The following is a 12,837-nucleotide window of genomic DNA, read 5'->3' as shown; positions in this document are numbered from 1 at the left end:
TGTCTCTGCTCTGCTGCAGAACAACAGAGATGATATACAGTACTACTACAGCTACAGTCTGTCTCTGCTCTGCTGCAGAACAACAGAGATGATACACAGTACTAGTACAACTACAGTCTGTCTCTGCTCTGCTGCAGAACAACAGACATGATACACAGTACTACTACAGCTTCAGTCTGTCTCTGCTCTGCTGCAGAACAACAGAGATGCAGAGTTGCCTGTTTAAAAATAAAGAGGAACAATGCAAATATTCTGTAAACCATGGTAACTTATTGTTACCCTCTAGGAAGATACGTGTAAAACATTGGCAGAACATTGCCTGATTTGAGTGTGTGTGTCCCCAACAGGGGGACGTCCTCTTGACAAAGTGCACATACAACACAGAGGACAGGAGCCAGCCTACAGTGGTGAGTATGTTTGGTTTTCACTACAAGTGCAGCCATGAAATGTAGCAAATGGTTATGCAGACCGCAAACATGCACACATGCACTTGAAGGCGAGTCTAGACTGACTGATCTACAAAATCACCTTCATAAATAACTCAATACTATTTGTAGAATAGTAAGTCAGTTAATCACGATCTACCCATGATACATAATGATACATAACGGTTTCGATGCTCTTCACAGCAGTGGCTGTGTTCAAAGCATCTATCCAGTAACTTTAGCCAACATTTAGCCAACCAGCTTAATGTGTTTAATGTGGGTATATCCTCCTACCACAGACAGACAGGGCTCAGAGCGGCTCTACTGCCCTGCCCAGATCTCAGTAATCTGGGGTCAGACACAGTGAGAAGGAGGCTCTGGGCTGGATGATGATGATGATGATGCTCTCTCCTCCTCTCCTCTGATGCTGAGAGCAGTGGACAGACGTGGACACACACACTCACTCTCACGCATGTACAATTGCACGAACAGGCACATGCACAAATATAAACACACATACTCACACACTGTCCTCAGTGTTTCTAGGGTTACGATAAGGGCATGGAGGAAATTCTGGGGAATTGAGAAAGTTTCTATTTCCTCCAGAGGTTGCAATATACTGAGGAGATTGTTACAGGGAGAGATACTTTGGATCGTCTGCAATCAGATTGCATTGAGCCACAAGATCTGAATGAACAGCTGTCTGTTTTGGTAAATACATTTTTCCATTGTTGATATCTGTCTTTTGCTATTCAAGTGGGATGTATGTGGAGGAGTCTGAAATGTATATGTATGGGGAGGAGACTGGAATGTATGGGGAGGAGTCTGGAATATACGGGGAGGGGTCTGGAATGTATGGGGAGGAGACTGGAATATATGGGGAGGAGTCTGGAATATATGGGGAGGAGTCTGGAATATTTTTTTTATTTTTTATTTCACCTTTATTTAACCAGGTAGGCTAGTTGAGAACAAGTTCTCATTTGCAACTGCGACCTGGCCAAGATAAAGCAAAGCAGTTTGACACATACAACAACACAGAGTTACACATGGAACAAACAAACATACAATCAATAATACAGTAGAAAAATCTATATACAGCATGTACAAATGAGGTAGGATAAGAGAGGTAAGGCAATAAATAGGCCATGGTGGCGAAGTAATTACAATATTGCAATTAAACACTGGAATGGATGGATGTACAGAGGATGAATGTGTAAGTAGAGATACTGGGGTGCAAAGGCGCAAAATAAATAAATACAGTGCCTTGCGAAAGTATTCGGCCCCCTTGAACTTTGCGACCTTTTGCCACATTTCAGGCTTCAAGCATAAAGATATAAAACTGTATTTTTTTGTGAAGAATTAACAACAAGTGGGACACAATCATGAAGTGGAACGACATTTATTGGATATTTCAAACTTTTTTAACAAAACAAAAACTGAAAAATTGGGCATGCAAAATTATTCAGCCCCTTTACTTTCAGTAAAGCAGCAAACTCTCTCCAGAAGTTCAGTGAGGATCTCTGAATGATCCAATGTTGACCTAAATTACTAATTATGATAAATACAATCCACCTGTGTGTAATCAAGTCTCCGTATAAATGCACCTGCACTGTGATAGTCTCAGAGGTCCGTTAAAAGCACAGAGAGCATCATGAAGAACAAGGAACACACCAGGCAGGTCCGAGACACTGTTGTGAAGAAGTTTATAGCCGGATTTGGATACAAAAAGATTTCCCAAGCTTTAAACATCCCAAGGAGCACTGTGCAAGCGATAATATTGAAATGGAAGGAGTATCAGACCACTGCAAATCTACCAAGACCTGGCCGTCCCTCTAAACTTTCAGCTCATACAAGGAGAAGACTGATCAGAGATGCAGCCAAGAGGCCCATGATCACTCTGGATGAACTGCAGAGATCTACAGCTGAGGTGGGAGACTCTGTCCATAGGACAACAATCAGTCGCGTATTGCACAAATCTGGCCTTTATGGAAGAGTGGCAAGAAGAAAGCCATTTCTTAAAGATATCCATAAAAAGTGTTGTTTAAAGTTTGCCACAAGCCACCTGGGAGACACACCAAACATGTGGAAGAAGGTGCTCTGGTCAGATGAAACCAAAATTGAACTTTTTGGCAACAATGCAAAACGTTATGTTTGGCGTAAAAGAAACACAGCTCATCATCCTGAACACACCATCCACACTGTCAAACATGGTGGTGGCAGCATCATGGTTTGGGCCTGCTTTTCTTCAGCAGGGACAGGGAAGATGGTTAAAATTGATGGGAAGATGGATGGAGCCAAATACAGGACCATTCTGGAAGAAAACCTGATGGAGTCTGCAAAAGACCTGAGAATGGGACGGAGATTTGTCTTCCAACAAGACAATGATCCAAAACATAAAGCAAAATCTACAATGGAATGGTTCAAAAATAAACATATCCAGGTGTTAGAATGACCAAGTCAAAGTCCAGACCTGAATCCAATCGAGAATCTGTGGAAAGAACTGAAAACTGCTGTTCCATCCAACCTCACTGAGCTCGAGCTGTTTTGTAAGGAGGAATGGGAAGAAATTTCAGTCTCTCGATGTGCAAAACTGATAGAGACATACCCCAAGCGACTTACAGCTGTAATCGCAGCAAAAGGTGGCGCTACAAAGTATTAACTTAAGGGGGCTGAATAATTTTGCACGCCCAATTTTTCAGTTTTTGATTTGTTAAAAAAGTTTGAAATATCCAATAAATGTCGTTCCACTTCATGATTGTGTCCCACTTGTTGTTGATTCTTCACAAAAAAATACAGCTTTATATCTTTATGTTTGAAGCCTGAAATGTGGCAAAAGGTCGCAAAGTTCAAGGGGGCCGAATACTTTCGCAAGGCACTGTAAATACATTATGGGGATGAGGTAGATTGGATGGGCTATTTACAGATGAGCTATGTACAGGTGCAGTGATATGTGAGCTACTCTGACAGCTGGTGCTTAAAGCTATTGAGGGAGGTAAGAGTCTTCAGCTTCAGCAATTTTTACAATTTGTTCCAGTCATTGGCAGCAGAGACCTGGAAGGAGACCGGCCAAATGAGGAATTGGCTTTGGGGGTGACCAGTGAAATACACCTGCTGGAGCGCGTGCTACGGGTGGGTGCTGCTATGGTGACCAGTGAGCTGAGATAAGGCGGGGCTTTACCTAGCAGAGACTTGTAGATGACCTGGAGCCAGTGGGTTTGGTGACGAGTATGAAGCGGTGGCCAGCCAATGAGAGCGTACAGGTCGCAGTGGTGGGGCTTTGGTGACAAAACGGATGGCACTGTGATAAACTGCATCCAATTTGTTGAGTAGAGTGTTGGAGTCTATTTTATAGATGACATCGCCGAAGTCGAGGGTCAGTAGGATGGTCAGTTTGGCTGCATGAGTGAAGAAGGGTTTGTTGTGAAATAGGAAGCCGCTTCTAGATTTAATTTTGGATTCGAGATGTTTAATATATATGTATACGTATGGGGAGGGGAGGGGTCTGGAATGTATATGTATGGGGAAGGGTCTGGAATGCATGGGAGGAGTCTGGAATGTATATGTATGGGGAGGGGTCTGGAATGTATATGTATGAGGGGGGTCTGGAATGCATGGGAGGAGTCTGGAATGTATATGTATGGGGAGGGGTCTGGAATGTATGGGAGGAGTCTGGAATGTATATGTGTGGGGGGGTCCGGAGGGGAGGAGTCTGGAATGTATGGGAGAGAGTCTGGAATGTATGTGTGGGGAGGGGTCTGGAATGCATGGGAGGAGTCTGGAATGTATATGTATGGGAGGAGTCTGGAATGTATAGGTATGGGGAGAGGTCTGGAATGTATGGGAGGAGTCTGGAATGTATATGTGTGGGGAGGGGTCTGGAATGTATGGGAGGAGTCTGGAATGTATATGTATGGGGACGGGTCTGGAATGTATGGGAGGAGTCTGGAATGTATATGGAGGAGTCTGGAATGTATGGGAGGAGTCTGGAATGTATATGTATGGGGACGGGTCTGGAATGTATGGGAGGGGTCTGGAATGTATATGGAGGAGTCTGGAATGTATGGGAGGAGTCTGGAATGTATAAGGAGGAGTCTGGAATGTATATGGAGGAGTCTGGAATGTATGGGGAAGGGTCTGGAATGTAAATGTATGGGGAGGGGAGGGGTCTGGGAATGTATATGTATGGGGAGGGGTCTGGAATGTATGGGAGGGGTCTGGAATGTATATGTATGGGGAGGGGAGGGGTCTGGGAATGTATATGTATGGGGAGGGGTCTGGAATGTATGGGAGGGGTCTGGAATGTATATGTCTGGGGAGGGGAGGGGTCTGGAATGTATATGTATGGGGAGGGGTCTGGAATGTATGGGAGGGGTCTGGAATGTATATGTCTGGGGAGGGGAGGGGTCTGGAATGTATATGTATGGGGAGGGGTCTGGAATGTATGGGAGGGGTCTGGAATGTATATGTCTGGGGAGGGGAGGGGTCTGGAATGTATATGTATGGGGAGGGGTCTGGAATGTATGGGAGGGGTCTGGAATGTATATGTATGGGGAGGGGTCTGGAATGTATGGGAGGAGTCTGGAATGTATATGTGTGGGGAGGGGTCTGGAATGTATGGGAGGAGTCTGGAATGTATAGGAAAGAGTCTGGAATGTATGTGTGGGGAGGGGTCTGGAATGCATGGGAGGAGTCGGGAATGTATATGTATGGGAGGAGTCTGGAATGTATAGGTATGGGGAGGGGTCTGGAATGTATGGGAGGAGTCTGGAATGTATATGTGTGGGGAGGGGTCTGGAATGTATGGGAGGAGTCTGGAATGTATATGTATGGGGAGGGGTCTGGAATGTATGGGAGGGGTCTGGAATGTATATGGAGGAGTCTGGAATGTATGGGAGGAGTCTGGAATGTATAAGGAGGAGTCTGGAATGTATAGGGAGGAGTCTGGAATGTATATGGAGGAGTCTGGAATGTATGGGGAAGGGTCTGGAATGTAAATGTATGGGGAGGGAAGGGGTCTGGAATGTAAATGTATGGGGAGGGGTCTGGAATGTATGGGAGGGGTCTGGAATGTATATGTATGGGGAGGGGTCTGGAATGTATGGGAGGGGTCTGGAATGTATATGTCTGGGGAGGGGAGGGGTCTGGGATGTATATGTCTGGGGAGGGGAGGGGTCTGGAATGGGGAGGGGTCTGGAATGTATATGGGAGGGGGTCTGGAATGTATGGGAGGGGTCTGGAATGTATATGTATGGGGAGGGGTCTGGAATGTATGGGAGGGGTCTGGAATGTATATGTATGGGGAGGGGTCTGGAATGTATGGGAGGGGTCTGGAATGTATATGTATGGGGAGGGGTCTGGAATGTATGGGAGGAGTCTAGAATGTACGAGAGGAATCTTGACTGATGATCATACTCTTGCTTGAATAACCTGTGTAGTTGCTACTACTGACAGTATTGATATTATTGACATGTTTGATTGACATAATGAGCGGGACACTCCCCTGGGAGGATATATAGGTGCCTCCCACCCCTTTTCTACTCAAAGCTTTGAAGAAAACGATTGATGCGGAAATGTAAGCTGATTGTTTTCTTGTCCTGTCAATAAATCTATCAGATTTACCCAGAGCTGCTTTTCCTTTATTTTCCTGGATAGTCAGCAGTTGAAGTATCCTTGGGTAAGGAATGGTAGTCAGCAGATGAAGTATACTGGGGTAAGGAATGATAGTCAGCAGATGAAGTATCCTGGGGTAAGGAATGGTAGTCAGCAGATGAAGTATACTGGGGTAAGGAATGATAGTCAGCAGATGAAGTATCCTGGGGTAAGGAATGATAGTCAGCAGATGAAGTATACTGGGGTAAGGAATGATAGTCAGCAGATGAAGTATACTGGGGTAAGGAATGATAGTCAGCAGATGAAGTATACTGGGGTAAGGAATGATAGTCAGCAGATGAAGTATCCTGGGGTAAGGAATGATAGTCAGCAGATGAAGTATCCTGGGGTAAGGAATGATAGTCAGCAGATGAAGTATACTGGGGTAAGGAATGATAGTCAGCAGATTAAGTATCCTGGGGTAAGGAATGATAGTCAGCAGATGAAGTATACTGGGGTAAGGAATGATAGTCAGCAGATGAAGTATCCTGGGGTAAGGAATGATAGTCAGCAGATGAAGTATACTGGGGTAAGGAATGATAGTCAGCAGATGAAGTATCCTGGGGTAAGGAATGATAGTCAGCAGATGAAGTATCCTGGGGTAAGGAATGATAGTCAGCAGATGAAGTATCCTGGGGTAAGGAATGTAGTCAGCAGATGAAGTATACTGGGGTAAGGAATGATAGTCACTAGTTGAAGTATACTGGGGTAAGGAATGATAGTCAGCAGATGAAGTATACTGGGGTAAGGAATGTAGTCAACAGTTGAAGTATACTGGGGTAAGGAATATAGTCAGCAGTTGAAGTATACTGGGGTAAGGAATATAGTCAGCAGATGAAGTATACTGGGGTAAGGAATATAGTCAGCAGATGAAGTATACTGGGGTAAGGAATATAGTCAGCAGTTGAAGTATACTGGGGTAAGGAATGATAGTCAGCAGATGAAGTATACTGGGGTAAGGAATGATAGTCAGCAGATGAAGTATCCTGGGGTAAGGAATGATAGTCAGCAGATGAAGTATCCTGGGGTAAGGAATGATAGTCAGCAGATGAAGTATCCTGGGGTAAGGAATGTAGTCAGCAGATGAAGTATACTGGGGTAAGGAATGATAGTCACTAGTTGAAGTATACTGGGGTAAGGAATGATAGTCAGCAGATGAAGTATACTGGGGTAAGGAATGTAGTCAACAGTTGAAGTATACTGGGGTAAGGAATATAGTCAGCAGTTGAAGTATACTGGGGTAAGGAATATAGTCAGCAGATGAAGTATACTGGGGTAAGGAATATAGTCAGCAGATGAAGTATACTGGGGTAAGGAATATAGTCAGCAGATGAAGTATACTGGGGTAAGGAATATAGTCAGCAGATGAAGTATACTGGGGTAAATGATAGGAATATAGTCAGCAGTTGAAGTATACTGGGGTAAGGAATGATAGTCAGCAGATTAAGTATACTGGGGTAAGTAATGATAGTCAGCAGATGAAGTATCAGTTGAAGTATACTGGGGTAAGGAATGGTAGTCAGCAGATGAAGTATACTGGGGTAAGGAATGATAGTCAGCAGATGAAGTATCCTGGGGTAAGGAATGATAGTCAGCAGATTAAGTATCCTGGGGTAAGGAATGATAGTCAGCAGATGAAGTATACTGGGGTAAGGAATGATAGTCAGCAGATGAAGTATCCTGGGGGGTAAGGAATGATAGTCAGCAGATGAAGTATACAGGGGGGGTAAGGAATGATAGTCAGCAGATGAAGTATACTGGGGTAAGGAATGATAGTCAGCAGATGAAGTATACTGGGGTAGGAATGATAGTCAAGATGATATACTGGGGTAAGGAATATAGTCAGAAGGAATATAGTCAGCAGATGAAGTATACTGGGGTAAGGAATATAGTCAGCAGATGAAGTATACAGCAGGGGGGGTAAGGAATATAGTCAGATGAAGTAGATGAGTCAGTATACTGGGGTAAGGAATATAGTCAGCAGATGAAGTATACTGGGGTAAGGAATATAGTCAGCAGATGAAGTATACTGGGGTAAGGAATGATAGTCAGCAGATGAATTATACTGGGGTAAGGAATGATAGTCAGCAGATGAAGTATCCTGGGGTAAGGAATGATAGTCAGCAGATTAAGTATCCTGGGGTAAGGAATGATAGTCAGCAGATGAAGTATACTGGGGTAAGGAATGATAGTCAGCAGATGAAGTATCCTGGGGTAAGGAATGATAGTCAGCAGATGAAGTATACTGGGGTAAGGAATGATAGTCAGCAGATGAAGTATCCTGGGGTAAGGAATGATAGTCAGCAGATGAAGTATCCTGGGGTAAGGAATGATAGTCAGCAGATGAAGTATCCTGGGGTAAGGAATGATAGTCAGCAGATGAAGTATCCTGGGGTAAGGAATGTAATCAGCAGATGAAGTATACTGGGGTAAGGAATGATAGTCACTAGTTGAAGTATACTGGGGTAAGGAATGATAGTCAGCAGATGAAGTATACTGGGGTAAGGAATGTAGTCAACAGTTGAAGTATACTGGGGTAAGGAATATAGTCAGCAGATGAAGTATACTGGGGTAAGGAATATAGTCAGCAGATGAAGTATACATACTGGGGTAAGGAATATAGTCAGCAGATGAAGTATACTGGGGTAAGGAATATAGTCAGCAGTTGAAGTATACTGGGGTAAGGAATATAGTCAGCAGATGAAGTATACTGGGGTAAGGAATATAGTCAGCAGATGAAGTATACTGGGGTAAGGAATATAGTCAGCAGTTGAAGTATACTGGGGTAAGGAATATAGTCAGCAGATGAAGTATACTGGGGTAAGGAATATAGTCAGCAGTTGAAGTATACTGGGGTAAGGAATGATAGTCAGCAGATGAAGTATACTGGGGTAAGGAATGATAGTCAGCAGTTGAAGTATACTGGGGTAAGGAATGATAGTCAGCAGATGAAGTATACTGGGGTAAGGAATGATAGTCAGCAGTTGAAGTATACTGGGGTAAGGATGTTTTTTTTAAACTCACACACTGTCCTCAGTGATGCCTGAGCTAGCTGTTTCTGGGATTATGATGAAGGCATGGAGCTAAACCCAGGAACCTGACTCCTCCCTCTCTCTCTCTCTCTCTGTCTCTCTCTCTCTCCCTTCCTCTCCCTCCCTCTCTCTCCCTCTGTTTCCCCATCTCTCCCTATCTTTCGCTCTGTCTCTCTCTCCTCATTTTAATCCAGGGAGGCTTTGGGATCATGGAGGAGATGTGTGTGAACTATGTACACTACTACCCCAGAACTCAACTAGAACTCTGTAAGAGTAACATTGACCCTGGATACCTGCAGAAGTACTTCAGTTTCATCAACAGGTAATATACAGTACATGAGCACCACAGAAGGCTGGTGAAGGGAATGACGGCTCATAATAATGTCTGGAACGGAGTGAATGAAATGGCATGTGTTTGATACGATTCCCTGATGTTTTTGATACCATTCCACTAATTCTGCTCCAGCCATGAGCCCATCCTCCCCAATTAAGGTGCCACCAACCTCCTGTGATGGGCACACCAACTTGGGGGAGTGGGTGGGCACACACACACACACACACACACACACACACACACACACACACACACACACACACACACACACACACACACACACACACACACACACACACACACACACACACACACACACACACACACACACAGTACTGTAGCTTCATCGGCAGGTAACACACGCACAGGATAGCTTCATTTCTCGGTAACACCCATCCTCTTTATTAAGAAGAGCTAGCTGTCATCTTTAACCAAACACACACTGCATCTTCATTTCCGTTTTTTGCTGACTCAGCTGCCATTAGAAAATCAATCTCTGGAGAACAATCAATATTCTCCTCATCAAACAGCTGTTATTGTTCAGCAGATGAAATCCACTTACACAGACTTCACACGAACCAGCAGAAGAAAACTGCTCATTCCATTCCTTATATAAAACAATCACCAACACAAGGTCGAGAGTTGTGACAACTATGTCACATAAAACTCAAAGAGTTTGGGAACAGATTTGTGATGTCCCAATACCATGGCATCGTGTTTATGAACTGATATACAAAAACAGCAATGTTCATTTTTTTCCCCCTTTATTTAACTAGGCAAGTCAGTTAAAGAACATATTCTTATTTTCAATGACTACCTATGAACAGTGGGTTAACTGCCTGTTCAGGGGCAGAATGACAGATTTGTACCTTGTCAGCTCAGGGGTTTGAACTTGCAACGTTACAGTTGCTAGTCCAACGCTCTAACCACTAGGGTACCCTGTACGCATCAATCTGTACTTTTCAATTTAAACAAAATTAATAAATTATCGTCACAAAACAATAAAAACATCTATACATGGGGCATTGAACAGTCAGACAGTGCAGACTGCCACGAGGAAACAGAATAAATGGATAATTTCTCTTGGTACTGTCCTTCGGTGGCTATGAAGTCATAATGTCTGTGTTCAGATGGACCTACAAACAGTATTGTTAGGAGATCTGAAAATCCACCATCAAACGGAAATATGATTATACTCTTAGGTAAAGTATGTATTTTCAGGGAAATCTCAATAGAAATGGTACGGAATAGAGAGGTGCGTGACCCTCGTAAGACATCACAGTAAAATAGAGGGATGTATTGCAAAAGGAAAGTGGGTAAAATGGGTAAAATGGGTTAGTCTGTAGACATCTGAGGGTTGGAATTAAGATTAGAGTGATTGGTTGATTAGCCAATATAATTGGAATCCAGTACGAATAGGATATAAACTATATACAGTCCCTTCAGAAAGTATTCAGACCCCTTGACCTTTTCCAAATTTTGTTACGTTATAGCCTTTTTCTAAAATGGATTTAAAAAATGTATCCTCACCAATCTACACACAATACCTCATAATGACAAAGCTAAAACAGTTTTTAGAAATTTTGGCAAAATTATTACACATAAAAACATAACCTTATTTACATAAGTATTCAGACCCTTTGCTATGAGACTCGAAATTGAGCTCAGGTGCATCCTGTTTCTAATGATAATGTTTGAGATGTTTCTAACACTGGATTGGAGTCCACATGTGGTAAATTCAATTGATTGGACATGATTTGGAAAGGCTCACACCTGTCCATATAAGGTCCCACAGTTGGCAGTGCATGTCAGAGCAAAAACCAAGCCATGAGGTCAAAGGAATTGTCCGTAGAGCTCCAATACAGGATTATGTCGAGGCACAGATTTGGGGAATGGTACCAAAAAATGTCTGCAGCATTGAAGGACCCCAAGAACACAGTGGCCTCCATCACTCTGAAATGGAAGAAGTTTGGAACCACCAAGACTCTTCCTAGAGCTTGATCAGGGAGGTGACCAAGAACCTGATGGTCACTCTGACAGATGTCTAGTGTTCCTCTGTGGAGATGGGATAACATTCCAGAAGGACAACCATCTCTGCAGCACTCTAGCAATCAGGCCTTTAGGTAGAGTGGCCAGACTGAAGGTACTCCTCAGTAAAGGCACATGACAGCCCACTTGGAGTTTGCCAAAAGGCACCGAAAGACTCTCAAACCATGAGAAACAAGATTCTCTGGCCTGATGAAACCAAAATTAAACTCTTTGGCCTGAATGCCAAGCATCACGTCTGGAGGAAACCTGGCACCATCCCTACGGTGAAGCATGGTGGTGGCAGCGTCATGCTGTGGGGATATTTTTTGGGGGCAGGCACTGGGAGACTAGTTAGGATCGAGGGAAAGATGAACAGAGCAAAGTACAGAGAGATTCTGCTGCTTTTGCAACAGCTAATGGGGATCCTAATAAAATACCAAATACCAAACATGATTGAACATTTCCGGTGAGACCTGAAAATAGCTGTGCAGCAATGCGCACCCATCCAACCTGACAAAGCTTGAGAGGATCTGCAGAGAAGAATGGGAGAAACTCCCCAAATACAGGTGTGCCAAGCTTGTAGCGTCATACCCAAGAAGACTCCAGGCTGTAATCGCTGTTCAAGGCTGCTTCAAAAAGTACTGAGTAAAGGGTCTGAATACTTATGTAAATGTTATATTTCTGTTTTTAATTTTTAATAAATTAACAAACATTTATAAAACCTGTTTTTGCTTTGGCATTATGTGGTATTGTGTGTAGATTGATGAGCATTTAAAAAAAAAATCAATTTTAGAATAAGGCTGCAATGTAACAAAATGTGGAAACGTCAAGAGGTCTGAATACTTCTGAAGGCACTGTATACACTTATTCCACATTTTGTTGTGATACAGCCTGAATTAAACAAAACATCTCACCCATCTATACACAATACCCCATAATGAAAAAGTTAAAACATGGTTTTAGACATTGTATTGAAAATGAAATACAGAAATATCTCATTTACATAAATATTCACACCCTTGAGTCAATATGTTAGAATCAGCTTTGGCAGTGATTACAGCTGTGAGTCTTTCTGGGTAAGTCTCTAATTTGGATTGTACAATATTTGCACATTATTCTTTCAAAAAATTTCAAGCTCTGTCAAATTGGTTGTTGATCATTGCTAGACAGCCATTTTCAAGTCTTGCCATAGATTTTCAGGCTGATTTATGTCAAAACTGTAACTAGGCCACTCAGGAACATTTAACGTCATCTTGGTAAGCAACTCCAGTTTATAGTTTGCCTTGTGGTTTAGCTTATTGTCCTGCGGAAAGGTACATTTGTCTCCCAGTGTCTGTGATTTTGCCTGTGCTTGGCACTATTACATGTA

The 12,837-nt window shown here is 43.1% G+C and overlaps 1 protein-coding gene across 1 annotated transcript in view; it reads left to right on the top strand.

Annotated features, from left to right (window-relative positions):
- LOC118391620 (dopamine beta-hydroxylase-like) overlaps nucleotides 1-12,837 on the top strand; it is a 49,310-nt gene that overhangs the window by 26,720 nt on the left and 9,753 nt on the right. The window contains exons 9-10 of the mRNA XM_052458448.1: nucleotides 348-407; nucleotides 9,301-9,428. Of these exons, the coding sequence (XP_052314408.1) occupies nucleotides 348-407; nucleotides 9,301-9,428 (188 nt within the window). The remainder of the gene's footprint in view (nucleotides 1-347; nucleotides 408-9,300; nucleotides 9,429-12,837) is intronic.

This window comes from Oncorhynchus keta, chromosome 12 (assembly GCF_023373465.1).
Source record: "Oncorhynchus keta strain PuntledgeMale-10-30-2019 chromosome 12, Oket_V2, whole genome shotgun sequence".
Lineage (NCBI taxonomy): Eukaryota > Metazoa > Chordata > Actinopteri > Salmoniformes > Salmonidae > Oncorhynchus > Oncorhynchus keta.
Note: the sequence above shows the minus strand (reverse complement) of the source record. Positions and strands in the feature narration are given on the sequence as shown.